The sequence below is a fragment of the Heloderma suspectum genome, chromosome 2, assembly GCF_057233095.1.
Source record: "Heloderma suspectum isolate Gila_16-S chromosome 2, 16-S_ref, whole genome shotgun sequence".
NCBI lineage: Eukaryota > Metazoa > Chordata > Lepidosauria > Squamata > Helodermatidae > Heloderma > Heloderma suspectum.
In genome coordinates, this window is record NC_139459.1 from 195,771,976 (window position 1) to 195,799,030 (window position 27,055).

The following is a 27,055-nucleotide window of genomic DNA, read 5'->3' on the forward strand; positions in this document are numbered from 1 at the left end:
CCTTACCACTCTTCCTTTCATCCAACTGTCTAGTGCACTGACCCATCCCCTGTTCCTGGCTGCCACAATATGGTTTAGCAAGCTGGAAACTGGGTTTACTAACTTGGCCAGAGAATGGTGAAGTCATTTGATGCATCTGTAGCTATGAACACACAGAAAACTGTATGTTCATAGTTGCAGGCATAATTTAACTTCTTCAGTGTTCTCTGTCTAGTTCCTTCTTTACTGAAACCTATGAAGCTGGAAAATCATCCAGTGGTGGTAGCCAGGAACCAAACTGGTAACAACCAAAAGGGAACATGCATAGGGGAACTATGTGCATTGTTGATGTAGATACCGACTACACAAGCGCCCCTCCAAATGTTACAAAAACCAGTGCCAATAGGAACCCTAGCACCCATAAACTGGAAAGACGGATGGCATTTTAAAAAATAACGCACAGGTTATTTTTTAAAACTAACGAATACATTTTCTATACTGCTCCTCCATCACCAAAACAATTCCAGGGCAGTGCACATAAAAGTATAAAAACACTATAACTATAAAAAAATTAAACAGGCATAAAACCCACAAAACCATCAAATTAAAAAATCAATCTAAAATCAATTTAGATTGTATATTTAATTCAATTTTAAAATTTCAAAATGCTTCTCCAAGCTGGTAAAAGTTGCTCTGAGCCACTTGGGTCTCTAGTGAGAAAGGTGATCAACGAGCACGCCAAAGTGTACATCCGCTCCTTCAGGGAAAGTGCAGTCCCCTCCAGGACAGGTTAAACACCGGCTTCCCCAGACCTGGGAACCACCTATCTACAGTGCCTCCATTTTATCTTACTTCTCCATTTTATTAAAAAGAAGTTTACCAAACCTATGTACACACAGAACCAAACATAGTACCAAACATATAAAAAGGAAGTCTTTTTGAACACCTGCAAAGTTACACATTTTATGATATGCATTTCCCTGGTCTATTACGTTTTTTGCCTTTTAAAATACTGAACTTTCCGCCCTCTATTTAGTGAAAACATTATGTTTTCATTACATAAACAATTCTAATAAGAGTTAGAACAAAGCATGGAACCACCATTTTCTGAACTATTATCTTTTATCTCAACCAGCCAACAGCAGGACTGGGGGAAAGGGGGAGACACACTTATTCAGGTAACTGCAGAACAACAAAAGAGTGTGCAAAAGAATAGGCTACTGCACTCAGACTGGATGGGTGAAGGCATGTAGTTCTTCATGCATGGCTGTAGTAGACTTATTTTATGGAATGCAGTTTCTGGCTCACATTTTGGTGCTGGAACAACTGAGATGCTGGGACGACATGATATTAAAGCCTCTCCTCAGCTGCTGCTGTTCTCAGGAGCCTTTGGTGGGCCCAGGTGAAATAGTCTCCCTCCCACATAGGAAGTGTGCTGTGAGGCAACACCAGAAGTTACTGTTACTTGGCGATGGGGCTTCTCCTCACATCGTTGTTTCTTAGTGTCTTGCTGGATTGATGTGCCTGGTGGAAAGCATGATGGTGGTACAGACTTGAAATTGTACCTACACTTTAAAAAATTGTTAGGGTGCTCGCAGGCAGAGTGTTTTACAAATGCAAGGTGTGCTGAATCAGCGCTCCCCCCCATACCTGAAAGCCACACAAGGACAGTGGCGATTTCTGATAGTTGAAATGACTAGCTGTGATGAACAAGAGTGGGCAGTGACTGACACGGGGAAGCAGCAGCTGTAGCAACAAACCACTGATAGCTTTCCCTGGAGGAGTGACTTCGTCCATGTCTACAATCATCACTTAGGCCATTGGGGAAAACACAATCCACACGCGTCCTTAGATTTACAGATAAAGTATATCTAGAAGGGACTCTCCTAGAGTCTCCAATTAGGCACTCTAAGATTATGCTTTGATATTACCCTACAAAGTAGCCCAGATATTTTCTTTACTGATTTAAGGAAGGTTTAGACTGCAGACAGTGAGACAGATCCATTTGTCATCCCTCCCTGCCCTCTGCCACCATTGTAAACCATTACAAATATGTGTTTGTTTTTATCTACAGCAGGAGTGTGCAACATAAGGCCCTCCTGATGTTGTCAGGATTCCCAGTTCTCATCAGCCCTAGCCAGCATGGCCAATGGTCAGGGAACATGGGAGATGGAGACCAACAGAATCTGGAAGGCCACAGGTTTCTAACCCTTGATCTATAGCAGCAGCATGAACCTCTGGCCTGCACAGGTTCCCAACCTGGCCTGTGGAAGGTTGGACACCCTCTGCAGGCCCCACATCCTCTCCTCCCCAAGCCCTGCCCCCTGGAGTCTATCAATGGCTTGGAGAGGAGGTGGGGAGAGGAATCCCCATGTTATCTCTGATCTGCAATTGGAGATAACAAGGAGATTCCCCTGCACATGGCTCCCCCTCTAAATGGGAGGGTGAGTGATGAGAAGGGGAATCCCTTTGTTATCTCTGATCAGAGATACCATGAGGACTCCCCTGGCACAGGCAATGTGCTGAATTGGCAGGCACTTGCAGGAGGAGGTCTTACAAGTACCTGCCAAGTCCCTTCCCATGCTGCTGTCACCCCAACTGCGACATGAGTAGCCTGGGAAATCTTTCTCTCTCTTCATGGAGAAAGTAAAATTGGGCAGGGCTAGATGATGTCATGGGGAGAGGCTTCAAGCTGCCTTCCTGCCACCTTGATATCATCAGGCCTGTTGGCTTGGTCTAGGAAGTGCAATCTGGCCCCCAGATCAAATAAGGTTTCCCCCCCGCCATCTCTAGCATTGCTTTAACAATCACTAGTAACAAAAGAAAACAAAGCATGCAGTGGTAAACATACTACAATGAATAAATGATAGGCACTCATACACTTTGCATGGTGTTTTGACATACCACTGACAAATTTCAGGCTGATTAGATGTCATCTAAACTTATGCTTCAATCCCAATGGAAGCAATAACTGTCTATTTTCGGTATGCTCATCCCATGGATTTCAATATAACTTAAACATGCTTAACTTTCTATGGGTAATGTTGAAGATGAGAGAATACTTTCTTAGAAAATGTTTTCCCTTGCTGCAGTTTTTCACATTCGGTTATGCCTACTGAAGTTCAATGATGGGGACAGTTTCTCTCTCTCTCTCTCTCTCTCACACACACACACACACACTCCTCTAACACTCTTCAATGTTGATTAAAAACAACTTCAATGTGCATACAAGCATGGCTTCCCCGAAATACTGGGGTAAGAGGAGGATACTGAAATGCAATAGCAACAATAATTAACATTGCACTTTTTGGATCTGTAGATGTAATATCTGGTCAAAGAGGAGGGGGTTAAGGCAATGTATGGAACCGTAATCACAAGTTGATGCTTGAATAGTGGTTACTGGTGATGTCTTAGCTAGAAGGGATAGGTAAAACCAATAATTTAAATGAAAATTTATTCTCCAGCAAACATTCATTTAGCAAAAGGTTGAATGCCTAAAAATACCTATGAACAATAGCTAAGTTACAGCATGAATCTACCATTTGCATCTTTATTTGTTAAACTTCTAGACATTTGTATCAAACCTATTAACTTTCCAAACACTATACATCAAGTTTTCAGATTATTAAGCCCTCTGAAAATCAATCACAAATCAGTTTTCAGATGACACTGATGTCTTATTGCTATTCATTCCTCCTGGACCATTTCTAGCAGTTCATTTTATATTCCTGCAGAGTTGAAATATGGCTTGTGCCAGTATCTGTCCTTTTAGTAATCACCAAAGCAAAGCTTGGCAGTTGTCATAAATTACACTCTCGAAGAAAAAAAAAAAACCAGTAATACTCTGAATTGATTGAACAGCATGGAATCAAAACTAGCTGTCAGAGAATCCATTTGACCGATCTCTCTCCCTATCCGTATCTCTACTTTTAAGTCAGAAGACTTCTAGTATTGAAATTATTTTGTGCCAACATATGCTGGATAAACCAATTATTTATAAAAAGCATTATTTTAAATGACTCTGCAATTGCATTTTTGAATGTACTCTTTCAAAAGAAAGCTATAAAGGATACAATTGAATAATTTTCATTTACCCACACAGCATTATGGAGCTTAAATAATAGCCTGTGGCCAGTGCAAACTGATTTATTCAGCCCTGAAACATCAACATCAGGTGGAATGGCTCTTTGTGATGGCAAAAAAGAAGACGCCATTTCAATCAAACTGCGGGTGTCTTCCAACTAATGTTAAGCCAAGGGCTGGATTATTCATTATGCTAAGAAAAGCTCACAGCAATAGATGGGAGCTTATGCCCATTTTGTTCCTTAGGTTTCATTAAAATATTCTCCACTCAAGATTGTTCTCTCATCCCACATGAATGGGGAGAAGTGGCCATATTTCCAGTTGGAGGAAAAATTATTTTGTGAGCAGAATGGGCAGCAGAACAAGCAAAGTACAACCTATATTGTAGACAATTTCAGGAGCAGGGTAGGATGTGAAGAGAGGGAGGGGAATGGAAGCAATATGCATTTACATGCACATTCGTCCTTGTGCAAAGAGACAGCAATTCTTGTGGGACCAAGTAAGGCATGTGGGGCCACAGAATACAGCTTAGCATGTGACTGTGCATGTCCCTTTCATTTCATCCTCATTCAGGATCATGGTTTAGGGGACTGTTGGGTGTGTTCTAGGATCCAGTCTGAGGTCACACAGGCTGACAGTGAGGACCAATAGACCTGGTGGGTGACCTGTATGAATGGTGTGTGGCACCCTAGGACATGTCTGCAACAGACTGGAGTCTGTGACATGCAAGGATTTCATGACAGACAAGTTGATGCAGAAAGAATTCCCTAAAGGCAAAAAGTTTTAACACCACTGCTGTTGAGAGACACCTTTTAACACCCCAGAAATGAAAAAGAATGTAACCATTTGTGATGGGTGAACTCCTTTCAGCTCAATTCAGAATTGGCTTAGTATTTACAAGCTTTCTTGGAGAGAGTTCAGAAAAAGCATGTCTGTTTCCCAAGAGCTATCTCCTGACCCATGACACTGGCAAATGCGGGCTGATGGAGCCACACGCATGTACTTTATTGTCTTGCCCCTTGGGAATTGTAATTCCGAGCAATCACCATGGCTGTGAAAACCACTTGGAAATCAAACAACTATCATCCTTTCCTCAAAGAAACACACCCAGGAACAAGAAGGGTTTTTACACCTCGATAGGGAAGAAGAACCAAACAAAATGTTTGCAAGAAATTATCAAGAGAATTAACTCAAACAAAGAATTTACTCACACTGGACCAAAAACAAACAGCTGCTTTATCAGGTAGTCTGGTTGTTGTTGTTGTTGTTGTTCAGTCGTGTCCGACTCTTCGTGACCCCATGGACCATAGCACGCCAGGCCTTCCTGTCCTGCGCTCTCTCCCAGAGCGTGCTCAAGTTCATATTCATTGCATCCGTGATGCTATCTAGCCATCTCATCCTCTGCCGTCCCCTTCTCCTTTTGCCTTCAGTCTTTCCCAGTATCAGGGTCTTTTCCAGGGAGTTTTCTCTTTGCATTAGGTGGCCAAAATATTGGAGCTTCAGCTTCAGTATCTGTCCTTCCAATGAGCACTCAGGGTTGATTTCCTTTAGGATGGACTGATTTGACCTCCTTGCAGTCCAGGGCACTCGTAAGAGTCTTCTCCAGCACCACAGTTCGAAAGCATCAATTCTTCGGCGCTCAGCCTTCCTTATAGTCCAGCTCTCACAGCCATACATTACTACTGGGAAAACCATAGCTTTGATTAGACGGACCTTTGTCGGCAAGGTGATGTCTCTGCTTCTTACTATGCTGTCTAGGTTGGCCATAGCTTTCCTCCCCAGGAGCAAGCGTCTTTTAATTTCATGGCTACAGTCACCGTCTGCGGTGATCTTGGAGCCCAAGAAAGTAAAATCTGTCACTGCTTCCATTTCTTCCCCTTCTATATGCCAGGAAATGATGGGGCCAGATGCCATGATCTTAGTTTTTTTAATGTTGAGTTTCAAACCAGCTTTTGCACTCTCCTCTTTCACCCTCAACAAGAGGCTCTTTAGATCCTCTTCGCTTTCTGCCATTAGGGTGGTATCGTCTGCATATCGGAGGTTGTTGATAATTCTCCCAGCAATCTTAATTCTGACCTCTGATTCATCCAACCCGGCATTTCTCATGATGTACTCTGCATATAAGTTAAATAAGCAGGGTGACAATATGCAGCCTTGTCGTACTCCTTTCCCAATTTTGAACCAATCGGTTGTTCCATGTCTGGTTCTTACTGTTGCTTCTTGACCCTCGTACAGGTTTCTCAGGAGACAGGTAAGGTGGTCTGGTACTCCCATCACTTTCAGAATTTGCCACAGTTTGTTGTGATCCACACAATCAAAGGCTTTAGCGTAGTCAATGAAGCAGAAATAGACGTTTTTCTGGAATTCTCTTGCTTTCTCCATGATGCAGCGAACGTTGGCGATTTGATCTCTAGTTCCTCTGCCTCTTCGAAACCCAGCTTGTACTTCTGGTAGTTCTTGGTTCGCATACTGCTGAAGCCTAGCTTGTAGGATTTTGAGCATCACCTTGCTGGCATGTGAAATGAGCGCAATTGTGCGGTAGTTTGAACACTCTTTGGCGTTGCCCTTCTTTGGAATTGGAATGTAACCTGACCTTTTCCAGTCTTGTGGCCACTGTTGAGTGTTCCAGATTTGTTGACATATTGAATGCAGCACTTTAACAGCATCATCTTTTAGGATTTTAAATAGCTCGGCTGGAATACTGTCATCTCCGCTAGCTTTGTTGTTACTAATGCTTCCTAAGGCCCACTTGACTTCACTCTCGAGGATGTCCGGCTCAAGTTCAGTGACCGCACTATCATGGCTATCAGGGACATTCAGATCTTTCCTGTATAGTTCTTCTGTGTATTCTTGCCACCTCTTCTTAATCTCATCTGCTTCTGTTAGGTCCCTGCCTTCTTTGTCCTTTATCATGCCCGTCTTTGCACAAAACGTTCCCTTGAGATCTCCAATTTTCTTGAAGAGATCTCTAGTCTTTCCCATTCTGTTGTTTTCCTCGATTTCTTTGCATTGTTCATTTAAGAAGGCCTTCTTGTCTCTCCTTGCTATTCTTTGGAACTCTGCATTCAATTGGGTATATCTTCCCCTTTCTCCCTTGCTTTTCGCTTCCCTTCTTTCCTCAGCTACTTGTAAAGCCTCCTCAGACAGCCACTTTGCTTTCTTGCATTTCTTTTTCTTTGGGATGGATTTCGTTGCTGCCTCCTGAACAATGTTACGGATCTCCGTCCATAGTTCCTCAGGCACTCTGTCTATCAGGTCTAATCCCTGAAATCTATTCCTCACCTCCACTGTATATTCAGAAGGGATATGATTTAGGTCATACCTGAACGGTTTAGTGGTTTTCCCGACGTTCTTCAATTTAAGACGAAATTTTGCAAGAAGCAGCTCATGATCTGAGCCACAGTCAGCTCCAGGTCTTGTTTTTACTGACTGTATGGAGCTTCTCCATCTTTGGCTGCAAAGGACATAATCAATCTGATTTCGATATTGACCATCTGGTGACGTCCATGTGTAGAGTCGCCTCTTGTGCTGTTGGAAAAGAGTGTTTGCTATGATCAGCATGTTCTCTTGGCAAAACTCTATTAGCTTTTGTCCTGCTTCATTTTGTACACCAAGGCCATGCCTGCCTGTTATCCCGGTGATTTCTTGATTTCCTACTTTAGCATTCCAATCCCCTATGATGAAGAGGACATCTTTTTTTGGTGTTAGTTCTAGAAGGTGTTGTAGGTCTTCATAGAACCGATCAACCTCAGCTTCTTCGGCCTCAGTGGTTGGGGCATAGACTTGAATTACTGTGATGTTGAATGGTTTGCCTTGGATTCGTACTGAGATCATTCTATCGTTTTTAAGATTGTACCCCAGTACTGCTTTTCCCACCCTTTTGTTGACTATGAGTGCTACTCCATTTCTTCTAAGGGATTCTTGCCCACAATAGTAGATATGATGGTCACCTGAATTAAATTCGCCCATGCCTGTCCATTTTAGTTCGCTGATTCCCAAGATGTCGATGTTCAATCTTGCCATCTCCTGTTTGACCACCTCCAGCTTACCTTGATTCATTGATCTGACATTCCAGGTTCCTCAACAATATTGTTCTTTACAGCATCGGATTTTCTTTTCACCACCAGACACATCCACAGCTGAGTGTCCTTTCGGCTTTGGCCCAGCCGCTTCACTCTTTCTGGCGCTACTTGGAAATACCCTCTGCTCTTCCCCAGTAGCATATTGGACACCTTCCAACCTGAGGGGCTCATCTTCCGGCGTCATATCTTTTAGCCTTGTGATACGTTCCATGGGGTTTTCTTGGCAAGAATACTGGAGTGGGTTGCCATTTCCTTCTCCAGTGGACCACATTTTGTCAGAACTCTCTGCCATGACCTGTCCGTCTTGGGTGGCCCTGCACGGCATAGCTTATGGCTTCACTGAGTTACGCAAGCCCCTTCGCCACAACAAGGCAGTGATCCATGAAGGGGTAGTCTGGTAAAATAGTGCATAACAGGAGCAAAGTTTCATTGAGATTATGAGTCCAACAGCAAAGAACTACTGATAAACTATCTTTGTAGTTTCATGGTTTCATAGCAATGAATTAGGGTTTTATTAGGAGTAAGAGTTTAACATTAAAGAAATTTTGTGCCTACACAAAGAAAGGATGTGGCTTTTGATCTGCTGATTGCTGACCAATCATGCTCAAAAGTTTGTTTTACATTCTGAGAAGAACTTCTAGGGGGAAATGACAGCTGATTCACAATACATCTGGGCACTACAAGCTGGACAAATTCACATTCTGAACCAGGTGATTACAAACTTCAGCAACAATACTAATTCTGATGATCAACAAAGCATAGAAAGAGACTGAAAAGAGTGTTATTAACATACATTAGCACTCTATATTGGTAGCACACTTCCTAACGCCAAGGACTAAAAAGAAATTCTGTTCACAAAACTATGAAAGGGTAACAGTGCATAAAATTGACCCAATATCACTGTATACCATATTTTTTGCTCCACAGTTCTGCTTGAATTAGCAGATTTTCAGTGATAATAGAAATTCCATTTTACAAACCGAGGAATTTCTTTGAAAGAATTGTTAGGTCACTATGCCTTACGCAGACCCAGTATGTAAGCCTTTTGTATTCAACACAGATTAAATCCTTGTTTTATTGACTTTATTAAGTTCTGCTTCATTCATAGTTGAAAATTCAAGTACTAAATGTGTGAATGGGGTTTTATTCCTGTTTGCGAACTGTGTTCTCTCTTTCAGTGGAGGAAGTTGTGCTCGTGTAGAGATCCAACTACAGAAGATGTTTTGGGGTGAATATATTTTACATGGCAATTTCAAAATGTGCATCTCTCTAGATAATCCAAGACTATCTAACATTACTTTGGGAATCAGCCACGAGCATAGGAGGCTGTCTTACAGAAAGACAGACCATTGGTCCATCTAGCTCAGCATATCCACATCAGGGCAGAGTTTGAGATAGAAGAGCCTGCTGTCAAAGACATACACTTTGAATTAAAAACAATCTGAGTCCAGGAATGTATTCTTAGCAGAACTGAATGGAACTCACAGTCCATCTGCCCAAAATTCCACACCTGGTTACCTCCCCCTGCCTCCAGAAGCTTTCTTCATTCCAGCACTATAATTTAGGGGAGAGGAAGTCATTTTGTTATTGCTATTGTTAAACAATCAGGAGTCAGAAATCCTTACTAATGTACTGTAAATCATCCAGATACCTACCAGTAGACCCTTATCTACCTTCTGTCTACCCCTGGTCTATACTGGTTCAATTCTTGGAATCTCCAGCTAGGGCTGGGAAAGACCTGTCTGAAATCCTGGAGAGCTGCTGCCAGTTAGCATAGAGACAGTACTTCACTAGATGGACCAATGGTCTGATGAGCTATAAGGCAGGGGTGGGCAACCTGTGGCTCTTGGCCTAATTTCATCTGGCCTTCAGCCTAATTTCAAAAATCCTCCGAATGTGATCAGTTCAGGCCTCTGGCAAGAATGATCTGTCCCTTCCCTGGCAGCCTGCTCGGTAAGAAGAAGAGGAAGAGAGAGAAAAGGGGGTGGCAGAAAGAGAGAGAGAGAGAGAGAGAGAGAGAGAGAAAGGGGTGACCCACCCACTTTGGCTCTGGCCCTGCTCACCCCTAGCTTCTGTCCTGTTCACCGTGGACATGTAGCCCCCAATTGTCCACAAGGAAATGTGGCCCTTGAAAGAGAAAAGGCTGCCCACTCCTGGTATAAGGCATGTTCCTAAGACTAATAAAGCAATGAAGCAGAAAATGCCACACCTGCATCTTCTATCAGTGACCAAACACATTTAAAGATGAACAAAGCATCCCTGAGCAAAGGCCTGGCAACTTCAACTTCAAGTACAAACTGCAGAGTACATATCAAGTAGCTGTTTACACAGCCCTAAAGTAACCTTTGGGTCCCCTCCAGGGGACCAGCTTGATAATTTTTCCCTGATGCCATTTTTACTCCTTCGGAGTCAGCTAAAAGAAAAAAAAAATGGCAATATTTTTAGCCTTTAAAAATAAACACCATCTCAGGCATTCTGGGGATATGGGGCCATGGTGTTTATTGTTTGATTGACATGGGTCTGCACTTGTCTCTTAATAAATTCTTTTGTTTGCTCCAGTGGTACTTATGTGTTGTGAGCACCAAGGGAAACTACAGAAAGTGGTCTTATTTTTCTTTTGCTTGTTTGTGAAGAGCAGGGGAGTGTGCTGTGCAAATTAACAAGAGTTTGAATTTTCTATTAGAAGGGAGAGTTTATTTGCAAATGGGGTTGCTGTTCTTGTTGTTTTAAAAATATTCATATAATCAAAAAAACAAAGGCAGCATTATTATGAGAGAATTGCAACATGTGGATTTTCTTCGATATCTGCATTCCTTCTGGGGGAATTCATCTGCGTGTAAACTCATTAAGCATCTCAAGCTGATATTTCAGATCCTGGAATCCAATTAGGTGTGCCAGCGACACACTGTCTTGAGGAGCTGGAGAGCCTCTTCATAATAAAAGGAAGCCACGGAGTAAAGAATGGAGAAATGATCCCATGACATCACCTCAAAATGCTTGCATGTTGATGGCACGAAAAAAAACACCCACTTTCATCTGTCTGCACACTCGGTTGTCCGTGTTGCTATGCTTTATGACAGGGGTGAGGAACCTGTGGTCCTGTGGATGTTGTTGGTCTCCCAATCCCATCAGCCCCAGCCAGCATGGCCAATGTCAGGAAAGATGAGAGCTGTAGTCCAACAACATCAGAAAGGACACCGGTTCCCCATCACTGTATTAAGGCCTTCATTTCCACACGCAGCTCTCATGGAAGCATCCTGCCAAGCCCAGATGTTACTGTTTGGGCTGCACAGCACCCAGGTTTGCACACAGCTTCCATAGCCTAATATTTTGAAGGCTGGCCCCTTGTTCTAAAACACCTCAGCTCTGACGTTTTATCTAGAGCGAAGCCTCAACACCTTGTAACCAACCATGCTGAAAGCACCCTACCAGCCATGGGGGATGGCCAACCAAGGACTCCATTAACCTCTTGCTTTTGCTTCCTGCCTAGGTCTGTAAAATGGAGGAAGGGATTGCAGCTACCCAATTGTGCATGCTGGGCCAGGCCTGCACAACCTTGACTCATCAAGCTGAATATTGGCCACTAGCCATGTATTGTAGCTTTCTAGGAACTTGGCAATAGGTCCTCCCACACCCCTGCTCCTATCATCCTTTCAACAGGCATTAGCTCTAGCTTTGCATCTCTAGCTGTCTCTAATTATCTGGGAAGACTGAGCTCATGTGTAGCTATTCCAAGGCTAATATAGTCACAGACAGAATCCTTCATATCCACCAGCAAATTGACATGATTGATGCTCACTAAGATTCCAATACCGCACATTTTATATAATAAATTTCCCAAAGGGAAAATTATATGTAGAAAACTGAACGGTACGCAAAATATAACCTTCATTCTTGATCCAGGGGATTTGAGTCACTGATGGGGATTTGAAGGGCAGCTCTCCTTGCAAGCCACCATCCCATTTCAGGATCATCTATAGTTACCCAATGCTACATCTAGGTGTTGAACCTCTTTCAGCCTGAGGACCAAATTCAATTTCTCAGGGGGCTGCATTCCAAAAAGGGAGGGGCTAAATATAAAAAATACCCACATATTTTAGTTCTTACTGCCAGTAACTATGCCTGAAGAGAGCTATTTCAGCCTTTTAGAATAGGGAAAAAGCTGCACAAAAGCTGGGAAACCACCAAACTGTCGGCGGTAGAGGGAAAAGGGGTGGGGCCAGTGATCACCTAGGGAACCTCACAGGGCCAGACTTGGACCTCAGGGTGGCAGGACTTGTGAGGTTACCCACCCCTGGGCTATGGAGTATATCTTTCCCAACTTCAGATTTAGCAGTATAGTCCTAAATCAGTCCCTTTCATGGATCACTGCCTTGTTGTGGCGAAGGGGCTTGCGTAACTCAGTGAAGCCATAAGCTATGCCGTGCAGGGCCACCCAAGACGGATAGGTCATGGTGGAGAGTTCTGACAAAATGTGGTCCACTGGAGAAGGAAATGGCAACCCACTCCAGTATTCTTGCCAAGAAAACCCCATGGAACGTATCACAAGGCTAAAAGAGATGACGCCGGAAGATGAGCCCCTCAGGTCAGAAGGTGTCCAAGATACTACTGGGGAAGCAGAGGGAATTTCCAAGTAGCACAAGAAAGAGTGAAGCGGCTGGGCCAAACCCGAAAGGACACTCAGCTGTGGATATGTCTGGTGGTGAAAAGAAAGTCCAATGCTGTAAAGAACAATATTGTTTAGGAACCTGGAATGTCAGATCAATGAATCAAGGTAAGCTGGAGGTGGTCAAACATGAGATGGCAAGATTGAACATCGACACTTTGGGAATCAGTGAACTAAAATGGACAGGCATGGGTGAATTTAATTCAGGGGACCATCATATCTACTACTGTGGGCAAGAATCCCTTAGAAGAAATGGAGTAGCACTCATAGTCAACAAAAGGGTGGGAAAAGCAGTACTGGGGTACAATCTCAAAAATGAGAGAATGATCTCAGTACGAATCCAAGGCAAACCATTCAACATCACAGTAATTCAAGTCTATGCCCCAACCACTGAGGCCGAAGAAGCTGAGGTTGATCAGTTCTATGTAGACCTACAACACCTTCTAGAACTAACACCAAAAAAAGATGTCCTCTTCATCACAGGGGATTGGAATGCTAAAGCAGGAAGTCAAGAAATCACTGGGATAACAGGCAAGCATGGCCTTGGTATACAAAATGAAGCAGGACAAAGGCTAATAGAGTTTTGCCAAGAGAACATGCTGATCATAGCAAACACTCTTTTCCAACAGCACAAGAGGCGACTCTACACATGGACATCACCAGATGGTCAATATTGAAATCAGATTGATTATGTACTTTGCAGTCAAAGATGGAGAAGCTCTATACAGTCAGTAAAAACAAGACCTGGAGCTGACTGTGGCTCCGATCATGAGCTGCTTCTTGCAAAATTTCAGCTGAAATTGAAAAACGTAGGGAAAACCACTAAACCATTCAGGTATGACCTAAATCATATCCCTGATGAATATACAGTGGAGGTGAGGAATAGATTTCAGGGATTAGACCTGATAGACAGAGTGCCTGAGGAACTATGGACGGAGATCCGTAACATTGTTCAGGAGGCAGCAACTCAATCCATCCCAAAGAAAAAGAAATGCAAGAAAGCAAAGTGGCTGTCTGATGAGGCTTTACAAGTAGCTGAGGAAAGAAGGGAAGCGAAAAGCAAGGGAGAAAGGGGAAGATATATCCAACTGAATGCAGAGTTCCAGAGAACAGCAAGGAGAGACAAGAAGGCCTTCTTAAATGAACAATGCAAAGAAATCGAGGAAAACAACAGAATGGGAAAGACTAGAGATCTCTTCAAAAAAATTGGAGATCTCAAGGGAACGTTTTGTGCAAAGACGGGCATGATAAAGGACAAAGAAGGCAGGGACCTAACAGAAGCAGATGAGATTAAGAAGTGGTGGAAAGAATAAACAGAAGAACTATACAGGAAAGATCTGCATGTCCCTGATAGCCATGATAGTGTGGTCACTGAACTTGAGCCAGACATCCTCGAGAGCGAAGTCAAGTGGGCCCTAGGAAGCATTACTAACAACAAAGCTAGCGGAGATGACAGTCTTCCAGCTGAGCTATTTAAAATCCTAAAAGATGATGCTGTTAAAGTGCTGCACTCAATATGCCAACACATTTGGAACACTCAACAGTGGCCACAAGACTGGAAAAGGTCAGTTTACATTCCAATTCCAAAGAAGGGGAATGCCAAAGAGTGTTCAAACTACCACACAATTGTGCTCATTTCACATGCCAGCAAGGTGATGCTCAAAATCCTACAAGCTACGCTTCAGCAGCATGTGAACTGAGAACTACTGGAAGTACAAGTGGGGTTTCGAAGAGGCAGAGGAACTAGAGATCAAATTGCCAACATTCACTGGATCATGGAGAAAGCAAGAGAATTCCAGAAAAACGTCTATTTCTGCTTCATTGACTATGCTAAAGCCTTTGATTGTGTGGATCACAACAAACTCTGGCAAATTCTTAAAGAGATGGGAGTACCAGACCACCTTACCTGTCTCCTGCGAAACCTGTATGAGGGTCAAGAAGCAACAGTAAGAACCGGATATGGAACAACCGATTGGTTCAAAATTGGGAAAGGAGATACGACAAGGCTGTATATTGTTGCTCTGCTTACTTAATTTATATGCAGAGTACATCATGAGAAACACCGGGTTGGATGAATCACAGGTTGGAATTAAGATTGCCGGGAGAATTATCAACAACCTCAGATACGCAGACGATACCACCCTAATGGCAGAAAGCGAAGAGGATCTAAAAAGCCTGTTGTTGAGGTGAAAGTGGAGAGTGCAAAAGCTGATTTGAAACTCAACATTAAAAAAACGAAGATCACGGCATCTGACCCCATCACTTCCTGGCATATAGAAGGGGAAGAAATGGAAGCAGTGACAGATTTTATTTTCTTGGGCTCCAAGATCACCGCAGATGGCGACTGTAGCCATGAAATTAAAAGACGCTTGCTCCTTGGGAGGAAAGCTATGGCACACCTAGACAGCATAGTAAGAAGCAGAGACATCACCTTGCCGACAAAGGTCTGTCTTATCAAAGCCATGGTTTTCCCAGTAGCAACGTATGGCTGTGAGAGCTGGACTATAAGGAAAGCTGAGCACAGAAGTATGGATGCTTTCAAACTGTGGTGCTGGAGAAGACTCTTACGAGTCCCCTGGACTGCAAGGAGGTCAAATCAGTCCATCCTAAAGAAAATCAACCCTGACTGCTCATTAGAAGGACAGATACTGAAGCTGAAGCGCAAATATTTTGGCCACCTAATGTGAAGAGAAAAGTCACTGGAAAAGACTCTGATGCTGGGAAAGACTGAAGGCAAAAGGAGAAGGGGACGGCAGAGGATGAGATGGCTAGGTAGCATCACCGATGCAATGAATATGAACTTGAGCACACTCCGGGAGAGAGCGGAGGACAGGAAGGCCTGGCGTGCTATGGTCCACTGGGTCACGAAGAGTTGGACACGACTTAACGACTGAACAACTACAACCTAAATCAGTAGTGGGGGAAGTTGTCATTTGGAGGCAGGCTATATGGGAATCTGAACAGGTGCAGCAGTGAATGGCATAAGCATTAAATATGCCCTGATGTAGATTTATAATCATCATTTGCACTGCCATCATCACCTTATTCATGCCACTTTATTAAGGGGCCATAGCAACCTAGCAGGTATTCCTAAGACACTGGATCTTAAGCAGAAAAAAGCAACTTCTAACCACAATGAACCACCTAGCTGTAAATGGGGACATGATGCATTGGCCTGGGGCCTGTTTCCAAGAATGATTTACTCCGAACTGGCTGCATGTGGAGGTTGTTAGGGATACATGGCGTCGTGGCCATCCAGCAGCCACCCCGGAGCTTATCAGGGAAAAACTGGATTTTCTGAGACTGCTTAAAGTCCGATTGTTTTCCTCAAGTCGGGTTCTCCCTGGTATAGTTGCTGTGTGCCCCAACCCCTGCACTGACCACGGGTATGCTAGCTCTGCCCAGGGGTGTGCCTTTCACTGTGACTACGATAAAGGGATTTTTCCCCAGTGTTTTCCCTGCCTGCATTTCCCTGATGTTTCCGCCATTTCCCTGCTGGCCACCAGAGTTTTTTTTTTAAAGTAAAGGATTAAACTGAAACAGAGCTTTAGCACTAGGTTGTGAACCAGAAATAAGCAGTCCCCATTCACCAGCCACCAACTGTATCGATGTTGGACATTTACAGTCGTTACTCTATCAGGGGCTAAGGCTTACACTACTAAAAGAGCCATGGGGTAAGGTGCACATATCAAAGTTCCCGGCCAGATCACATTCTAGAGCTAGAAGTAGTTACTGCTGAATCCTCAGTTGTGCATTTAGAAGGCATCACTATCACTCCACAGCGAAAAAAAACCCAGTTCTCCAGCAGCACCGTTACCTCATTACAAAAGTTTTGTGCATTTTTGCCATCAATACACACACACCCTATCTTGGAATTTTGCTATCGCTCTACTGCGAAATAGCGCTAATACGCATCTGCACTATCACATGATAGTGCATTACTTCAGGGGTTCTCACTAACTTCCAATGTGCTCAGTGAGGCTTTCTCCCAAAATTGCACTATCACACATTTGCGCTATTGCGCGACAGCACATTTATTCAAGGTTTCCTGCTAATATGGTAGTGCGGGTTTAGAGGAAAAGGAAAAAAACATGGCGGAATCGGGCATAGGTTGTGGAAGTAGAGCACTAAGTAGACCCAGGGTACATCAAGTATTCAGCAGGTGAAGGGAAAACGAACTCCTCTAATGGCTGTGAAGCGCTATTTCGAAAGCTGTGTGTCCCTGATGTCTGGTTCAAGGCTTTTCAGGAGTAATTGATGCCAGTTTCTATCTTTTGCATCATCACCTACTCGGAGCTTCAGGGGGCAGGAGAAATGGGGGGAGAACCTGGGGGGGGGGGAAGCGTCTCTGATTGGTTGAGCCGCCCCTGCCAGTCTGATGATGTTCACTACCAATCCCCCCACCCCGCTCAGAAGTATGTTTTTGTCAGGGACTTATAATGGTGCAGGTAACTCGTTAGTGGAACCCTGCAAATTCCATGAAAAATCTGGTATTCCTCCATTTGCTTCACCCTTCCATTGTTGTGGAAACAAGGCCCTGGAGAAATCAAATGGGGTGGCTCATGGTGCTGGATGCAGAAGTTCTTAATTGCCGCACAAATCATAGACACTGGTCTGCTTTACCCACAGTATCCAGACAGAGCTGAGGCTTTGCTACTGACTTTCTTATAATATGTGGGAGACATGCTTAACTTGCTTTTAAGGGCATAAGCAGTGACCTTCTTCCAAATGGCTTGCAATATTATATATATATATATATATATATGTGTGTGTGTGTGTGTGTGTGTGTGTGTGTATCTATCTGTCTGTCTGTTTTCTTTTTTTTTTCTGTTTTTTTTTCTGTTTTCTTTTTTGTCTGTTTTCTGTTTTCCTACCCATTTGATAGGATGCACAATGCTAATATTTAAAAACTGATTCCCACATAAACATTTCACCACTTGAGGTTTAATTGCTCAATGACTTGCAGCCAAACTGAACCTGCTTTCACGGAAAAGCTTTGGGTAAAAGGTAATGTTAGGTGATATATTTTTTACAATGGTTTTTGCTGCATCTGCAGTGCTTGTTGCACATGTTCAAGTTACTGCCTGCTGTTAAAGGGATGAATTCAGGAACAAACTTGTGTGAACTCACCTTAAGTTGCTCCTAAGTAGGTCCAAGCTGAATTATTGCCTGGATCTGGGGAGCAGACAGGAGGATTTGAAGGAGGTGCAGCATTCTAAAATGAGCAGCTTTTGTATTTTCATGGCTGATTGGCTAGTATCACACTGTGCCTGCAATCAGGGATCATGTAGTGAATGAGAAAACATCACACCACACTTTATAGCCAATCAGCCTGGCTACATAGTGGTTTGAGCAGAAGGAATGTTGTCTGGTTGCCAAGAGAGTGCAGGGATGCATTCCCTCTCTTCCCTCAGTGTAAGAGTAGGCAATGAAACTCCACAGTGCAGCATGGAGAGAGAGGGGATGCATCAACTAGGGAATTGGAAGCATGTTCTTTCTCTTCCCGTGATTGGTTTCATTGCCCACCCTTCCCTTGCAGCCGAGAGAGAGAGAGAGAGAGAGAGAGAGAGAGAGAGAGAGAGAGAGAGAATGAATCATCATGGCGTAGGCAATGCAGGAAAGAGCTCCCTTCCCCACTAAACAATGGACAAACACTTTGCTTCTCTTCACTCCCCGCCCCCAAAGCATTGCTGAAAGGTGACTCCTTTGCCCACACTAAGGGCAGTAAAATCAAGGGGCCATTTCAGCTCAGGGTTCTCCCTCATTCACTAAACAGCTGAAAGCTTAGAGAAAAATGCAGCGAACACCCTACACTGTTAAAACTTCAGGGAGCATTAAGATAAGCCCACTATCAGGAAAGAGTAGATGGAACATTTGTATGAACTCAAGCGGGGATATTAAGCTTTAAAATACATGCCTTCATTTTCTCCTACACAATAAGAGATAGAGACTGAGGATCTTTGAGTACATGAGTACAAAGACTTAACCAGCCTTAATAAGTTGAAAATTGCAACTTGCAATTTTAGAAGACTCCAAATATTTAGAAACTTCCCTCTGTTAAGAACAGTACATGAGATGCATCACAGCATATGATTAAAAAGTTACTTACAACAGTACATCTGCATGGTTTTGCTAATGGGAAGGCAAGGGTTGAAAGAGTAGAGTTCCTCTAAGACTGGGAGCCTGAGATCTTGACTGATGTTGAAGGCATTGTTGTACAGAAAAGAGTCAAAGTTAAATATCTGTTGCAGTTAACAACCAAAGACATGCCCAGATTCTTACCTTTCTGCCCCCAGTATTTATGCGAAGAGGTGTAAGGAAGGGGTCGAAGATCATATGGCTGGTTTCTATATTGACCGGTGATTGCCGTTTTCCAACGGAGCAAAGATTCCAAGCTGAATTCACCAAGCCCCAAAAGGAAGGAACTGTAAAGTAAAAGGGAAGACAGGCATTATTCTAACAAGAGGAGAAGAGAAGCAAGAAAATAGACACAAGTACCCTTGGTATTCTCAGTGAGAAAAGTTAAAGTAAGGTAAGATCAGTAATACAGATTCTCTTTTAAAGAGTTGTAATACATCAACATCATTTACATGTATGTTACAGGATTTTAAAAAAATATTTTGTTACTTTTGTTAAGCTGTCTCTAACCACTACAGAGACTGTGGTTTTGCACTTTAGGAAGCAAAATTACAAAGCACTCTAAAATAATCCCATGTGATTCAATTCAGGGTGGGAGAATCAGCAAAACACGAGCTCATCGGAGCTCTTCCATTTCCATCTTGAAGTTCATTCTGAATCATGTCTGCACTGCATTGCAAGCTTTTGTTTCTTTCGGCACCAAATTTCATATGTATTTTTGTGCACACCTTTCAAACGTACACATCTTTCAAACACATTTTTTGCTGCATGAAACATATCATAAGCTCAGAAATGTATGGGCTTCAGACCACAGATTACGTTCAAGTCTGGGAGGTGTGAATTGGATAAATGCTTGTCAAAAACGAACGGAACAAATTTCTCATCCATCCCTAGATTTCATATAACATAATTTTGCTAAAGGAAAAGACACCACTGTGTACCACTCCTGCTTTAAAATCTTGTGTGAACAGTACAGGGATAAGGCATCTTCTAAAATCCAACAACTTAACGCTCTTTCGTTCCTTTACCAAAGAAAGGGATGTTTTGTCCAGCTTGCACAGCAGCCTGAGACTTGGACAACAAGTGTTCAGACATATGTCTCTGAGTGATTGTGGCAGCAGCAATCAGCACTGATGGGTAATAAAGGCACTTGGGGAGAATCTCTAAGTGGTGACATTGAGAGGGCTGGAAGGATTGTGGGTCCTGAAGCCATTTATTTATTTCGTACATTTATATTCCAGTTTTTGAGCACGGTCCTCCAAGCAACATACAAGAGTTACACCAAGAACTACACATTTAAAATGAAAACAAAACAAAAATAACCAGCTCTGCTCAAGCAGGAGCTAGGATCCAATGCTCTCTCTTGCAGGTTAGTTAGCATTAAAAGGCCCTGTTGTGGGGAGGGAACAGACGAGCTGGAACAGAAGCTATTGTTTGGTGTTATTTGCTCCTCCCTCATTCTCCTGGATTCATTCCCATAGGGCCAAACTACACATGACTTTAATCAATCAATCAATCAATCTTCATTTGCTTAAAACCAAAAGTGATGGCAAAACAGGAGAGAAGAAGGAGGGTGGGAAACTCCATGACTTTAATCATGTATTTTGGCAGGGTGGTTTCCCGCAAATTGCCAGCATGGGTCCCCTGATCTGAATCAGGATCTCAGCATCAAAGTATGACCCCCCCGCCCCGCACAGTCCCATTCCAGATTGGGGGACCCTTGCCTGCAACTTGCATTGCTGAAAGAGGTTCCATTTGCTTTTTCAGCAATGCAAAGTATAGGCGTGGGGCCCCCAATCCAGGCTAGGACAGGAGTGGGGGCAAAGCATTAAAGCCCCTTTGTGCCCATACTTGGGTCCCCATTCAGATCAGGGCAATTTGTGGAAAACAACCCTGCATTCACAGGCAGATGTATGTAATTAAAATTTTGTGCATTTTGGCCCCTACACAGCCCTGTGGTGTGGGACAGGGCAATCCAGCTGGAACAGCAACAGGTGCCTATTCTTACAGCTACAATCACCCAGAAGCTATGAACACATAGGGGATGGAACACCCTACCCTCTGCAAGAACTTATGGTTTCTGCCATGCGGCATGTTCATATCTACTGGTTTTCTGCCATTGGTGTGATGAGGTTTAATTTAACATTATGTTGTTCAGTCGTTAAGTCGTGTGTCCGACTCTTCGAGACCCCATGGACCATAGCACTCTCCCAGAGCATGCTCAAGTCCATATTCATTGCATCGGTGATGCTATCTAGCCATCTCATCCTCTGCCGTCCCCTTCTCCTTTTGCCTTCAGTCTTTCCTAGCATCAGGGTCTTTTCCAGGGAGTTTTCTCTTCGCATTAGGTGGCCAAAATATTTGAGCTTCAGCTTCAGTATCTGTCCTTCCAATGAGCAGTCAGTTTAACATTATGACTGGGGCTTAATTTAACATTTAATATTAATATCTTAATGGGCTGTAAGTTAACATTTTGGTCATGAAATACATGGTTCATTCAACAAAGATTTTCAAGTTAGCCACAAACATTTTAGGACACTTTATATCAAACTAGCCTGAGACTGAACAATAAATACAACCAGTGGAGTCAGAACCAGCCAGAATTCTACAGTTATCCAGGTTGCTGAACCCTGTCCCCAAACAGGTTCAGCTCCATGGATAGCTGCTTTAGAGTTCACCAAAATTGGAGTCACCAGCCTCCACTGAGTCCAACAGGGGACTTCAAAGGAGAAAGGGACAGGAGGGGCTATTCTGCTGATATACGTCTGTTTGAGTAAGCTATGTGCTATGAAATACATCTCCCAGAGATAAATTCATTTGCTCCATTCTTCTACCTGCACTGATAATGCCTGAAAATTTAATTTCCAGCTTCACTTCCTTTCCCTTGTGTTCACTTGCTGAGCCTTCTCTCTCTCTTCCCCCCAGAAGACAGAAGCAACAGGTGAGCACAGAAATTGTCACTGTGCTTGCTGAAGCAGCAGAGACACAAGAAAGGTGGATGTGTCACTCATGCTAAGCATCAGTTTTTGGCTTAAGAGATATCATGATCCCAAAGAAAAAGCTGTAGGTGGAGGATGCTAAAAATGACCACATAGCTTTGCTATTCCTTGATCCTCAGACATGTTTAAAGCAGGCAGAAGCCTGCTTTAAACATGTCCAAGCCTGCTTTAAACATATCCAAAAACATATGTTCTATTACCACAGCTCAGGTTCAATTCCCATCACTTCCAGTGAATGATTTTTTTTAACTGGCTTCTTAGTTTCATTGGTTATCATAGTTTTCAATTATGTTAACATTATGCAGATATTTTATGCGCTATGTCGGAAGCTGCCCTGATTTTACAAAGAAGGTTGGGGTATACCTATGTAGATAGAAGGCAGACAAACTGCTCTGACGAATGCTTTAAAATACACACACGTTTGCAGCCCTAAGCAGGTAGCCAAAATGGGAGGTTTAGTGGTGGGCCACTGAACATGATTGATGGGCTGCGTTCAGGTTGGTAGATTGCATACTGGGCAGGCTTAAGTTAGATGGACTATTGGATTCACTCAGTAAAAAGAAAATCTGTATAAATCTGATGATTTATCATGTCTACAAGAAGGAATTGTCAAAATGGCAGGTATACCCCTTTCTTTTTGATATGTTTCTTTCAACACCAACAACTCAGCAGTAAAATGGACTACTATATTTTTCAAATACACAATATTCCTTGATTTGCAATTCTGCCTTCAGGCAGCAGGAGGAAAGATTCCACAATATTTGAGGTGATATTATTTCTTCCACATGGCTACAATCCCAGGTCAACTCAATGCCCCACATAGAACAATATATTAACCAGTTCTCTATAGTCAGACACTACAGACAAACACAGAACCTCTGTAGACCATGAATGGTCTAGTCAGGGAGTGTTAGACACACTAGCTGTGATCTAGCTAAAGCAAGACATGACTGAGGCCCAAGTTAAGTTAAACTTAACAAGTTAAAACAAGTTAAGTTAGGCACAACAAATCTGTTCCACTGGTTTGAAGAGGATGTGAAGTCCAGTCCTAACCATGTTTACTCAGAAGTAATTCTGACTGATTTTGGTGGGACTCCCAATAAGTGTGCAGAAGATTGCCGCTTCAGTCACAACAAAACTTTAGATGGATGAGGGCCACTGTATTTCAATTAGAAAATCCCAGTCAACATTTTCAACAGACAGAGACAGGACCTTATCCACTCTATAGTGCTAATGCAAAACACATTAGTACCAATAGCTGAAAATGGGAAGCACAACATCAAAGGGGTGGGTGAAACAGTCACATCAGAAAGGCCTTCACTATTTCTGTCCTGCTACAAACACTAGAGAAATGTATTTGGTAGTAAGATTAAAGAACATGCAATTTGAGATCTTGTGCAGTTTTCCTCCCCTTCTAAACAGAAGAGATTTATATCTAATCATTGTTAATACAACTATGAGTAACAAGCGAAGAGGGAAAGTACAGTCTTTCAAGAATACTGGGATTGGGACAGCATAATCAAACCAAAAGCCTCAGTTCACTCAAAACTTGCACCAATTATGTGCTGGCTGCTTCCTCTGTGTATTCTTCACTGGATATTTTTTTAAAAAAATCTGGATCTCCTGAATTAATTACAGATGGCATTCCCATGGCACCACTGGGAGCATGGCAGGGACTAGAGACCTCCAAGCTGGTGGCACTCTTCCCACCATAGATCAGGCCATCCCGCCATCTCTGGGTGACCCCTGCACTTGGAGTTGGTTAGTGTGGTATAGAGAGTCCATCCATGCCATGAAAAACCTAGGTTCCACAAGAGGCCTTCGAAGGACTCTACATAGGGGTACATAGTCCCATTATTCAAGTACCTTGGTGCACCATGAATACACAGTAGCATAAACGACCTCTATGGAACCTGAAGCCTTCAAGACTGTACGCCCTCACCACTCCTCTCAGCCCCAACTGCCCCTGCCCCCTTGGACAGCTGAGATAGCAGGGATGACAGAGAGGACTATTTCTATGCCAAAGGCTGCAGTTTCAGATGCTATGGTAAGATGCATGGTACATCCAAAGAACTTGGGCATAATAGGGACTACTTTTTTTATGCTCTTGAACCAGCTGCTTTTTAAAACTGTTTCTCCAGATTTTTCCTAAGCAGAGATAACTTGCCCAAGCCCACCCAGTGAAGTTCCTAAAGAAATATTTATTGATTAATATTTGTTTATGACATTTATACACTGCCTTTTCACAAATGTCACCAGATGGTTCAGAGAAAAACAATCATACATAAAAACATACACAATAAAACCATATTAGAACCACACTGAAACAACAAAGCCACTAATTACAATTTAAAAGGCCAAATTAATCTGATCTGTCTTAACTCTTTTCAGAAAAACTGAAAGTGTGGGGAGCCATCTTTAGTTCTGAAGGGAGAGCATTCCACAATTTGGGAGCGAGGCAAGAGAAATCCCCTTCACATGTGCCTGATAAACAGGCCTCTGCAAATGGAGGTGTCCTCCAAAGGCCTTCTCCTGCAGATCTTAATAACCAGACAGGTTCATAATGAGACAGGTGGTCCCTCAGATAGCCAGACCATAAGCCATTAGGGTTTTAAAGGGTAAGACCAACAACTTGAACTGAACTGGACTCAATAGTCATTTGAATTTGAGTTCCATACATCCAAGTGCAACACGCTAGCCCCCTGCCCCTCACAGTCTAAAGAAAGAGACGCCAGTATGATGCTCTTGTCAACAATCCAACATGCCAGATGACTGGAGGAGGGCTAATGTGGTCCCTATCTTCAAAAAGGGTAAAAAAGGAGGAACCTGGGAACTACAGACCAGTCAGTCTGACATCAATCCCTGGGAAAATTCTGGAGCAGATCATAAAGCAATCCATCTGTAAGCACCTTGAAAACAATGCAGTGATTACTCAAAGCCAACATGGATTTGTCAAGAACAAGTCCTGCCAGATGAATCTGATCTCAGTTTTTGATCAAGTCACCTCCCTTGTGGACTGTGGGAATGCTGTAGACATAATATACCTCGACGTCAGCAAAGCTTTCGACAAAGTGCCCCATGATATCCTGATGAGCAACTAGCTCAAAGTGGGCTAGATGAAACAACGGTCCGGTGGATCCACAGTTGGCTACAGAATCGGACTCAAAGAGTGCTTATCAATGGCACCTTCTCCTTCTCAAACTGGGGAGAGGTAATGAATGGGGTACCGCAGGGCTCAGTCCTAGGCCCTGTGCTCTTCAACATTTTTATTAATGACTTGGAGGAGGAGGTGCAGGGAATGCTGATCAAATTTGCAGATGACACAAAATTGGGTGGGATAGCTAATACTTTGGAAGACAGAAACAAAATTCAAAGTGATCTGGATAGACTGGAGCGCTGGGCAGAAAACAACAGAATGACATTGATTCAGTAGGGATAAATCCCAAATTCTGCACCTAGGACAAATAAATCAAATGCATAGTTACAAGATGGGGGATACGTGGCTCAACAACACTACAAGCGAGAAGGATCTTGGAATTGTTGTCGACCACAAGCTGAATATGAGCCAACAATGTGATGTGGCTGCAAAAAAGGCAAATGCTCTTTTGGGCTGCATTAATAGAAGCATAGCTTCCAAATCCCAGGAAGTACTAGTTCCCCTGTACTCAGCACTGGTTAGGCCTCATCTGGAGTACTGTGTCCAGTTCTGGGCACCACACCAAGAAGGATGCAGACAAACTGGAGGGGGTTGAGAGGAGGGCAACAAAGATAATCAGGGGACTGGAAACAAAGCCCTATGAGGAGAGACTGAAAGAACTGGGCATGTTTAGCCTTGAGAAGAGAAGACTGAGGGGAGATAGGATAGCGCTCTTCAAGTACTTGAAAGGTTGTCACAGAGAGGAAGGCCAGGATCTCTTCTTGATCATGCCAGAGTGCAGGACACGGAATAATGGGCTCAAGTTACAGGAAGCCAGATTCTGGCTGAACATCAGGAAAAACTTCCCGACTGTTAGTGCAATACGACAATGGCACCAATTGCCTAGGAAGGTGGTAGGCTCTCCCACACTGCAGGCGTTCAAGACGAGGCTGGACAGCCATCTGTCAGGGATGCTCTGACTTGGATTCTTGCATTGAGCAGGGGATTGGACTTGATGGCCTTGTAGGCCCCTTCCAACCCTACTATTCTGTGATCCTATGCGTTAATATTTTCACAGTCGTAAGTTTGGGCACCTTTCTTAGCAAAGATGGTAATTTATTTTTAAAGGCTAATGATAGCTTTTTAGCTTTTACAATGGTGTGTGTGTGTTCCTATTTTAAACTACTATGTCCTGCCCTTTCATATCTGGTAGTGCATTCATATTACATGGTATACTTTTACAACTCTTGTGTAGCATTTTGAAGACCACTAGGAGGCTTCCTTACTATCTACCCTTTCAAAACAGAAGTATTTATTTTCTTTCTATATTTTTCAGAGAGTTCCAAATGGCATGTAGACAATTCACGTTTACAAACAAACTTTTACCAGAATCCATTTTGTTCTCCCTTGTCATTATTGCAGCCTGAGGAATTAATGATTTCTTAGAGAGATCTGAACAGCATGGATCCAATTTGGAGTTAGCACAAACAAACACCCTTACCAATAACAGACTGGAGTGGGCTTTGCAAGCCAATTAAATGATGAGTGCCATTAATGAAATTAATTGCATAGCATAGCAGAGGCTGAAAGATGAAGATTTGCAGAAGACAGGAAGAAAACTTTAGTTAACTAACGAGCTTTCAAGTTTCCCCTACTCTTAGAATAACTTAGGCCTATCCATCAGGATACTTCTGAGCACACAGTACTAGAAGAATGTAACTGCAGGTACTACTCCTAGAAAATGATCTGCATATAACTTTACAGATATCTGAGCCTTTCAATTCAGTGGTTTGCTAGGTGCTAGTTATTCCACTAAAACTTTCTTTAGACAGTTATGTCTAAGATCACCATCAACACAAAGAACCAGCTATCAGCCAGGATCCAAAGAATCACTCAAGCAGTTCTACATGCAAAAAGCTCTACAATTGTATATCTCAAAGACTGGTACCCTTTCCCCCTGATACTGTATGGT

General features: G+C 43.0%; 1 protein-coding gene across 2 annotated transcripts in view; it reads right to left on the reverse strand.

Moving 5' to 3' along the window:
* CA10 (carbonic anhydrase 10 (inactive)) overlaps positions 1-27,055 on the reverse strand; it is a 445,075-nt gene that overhangs the window by 197,249 nt on the left and 220,771 nt on the right. For both annotated transcript variants that reach the window (XM_084832322.1, XM_084832323.1), the window contains exon 4: positions 19,093-19,235. In XM_084832322.1, the coding sequence (XP_084688448.1) occupies positions 19,093-19,235 (143 nt within the window). The remainder of the gene's footprint in view (positions 1-19,092; positions 19,236-27,055) is intronic.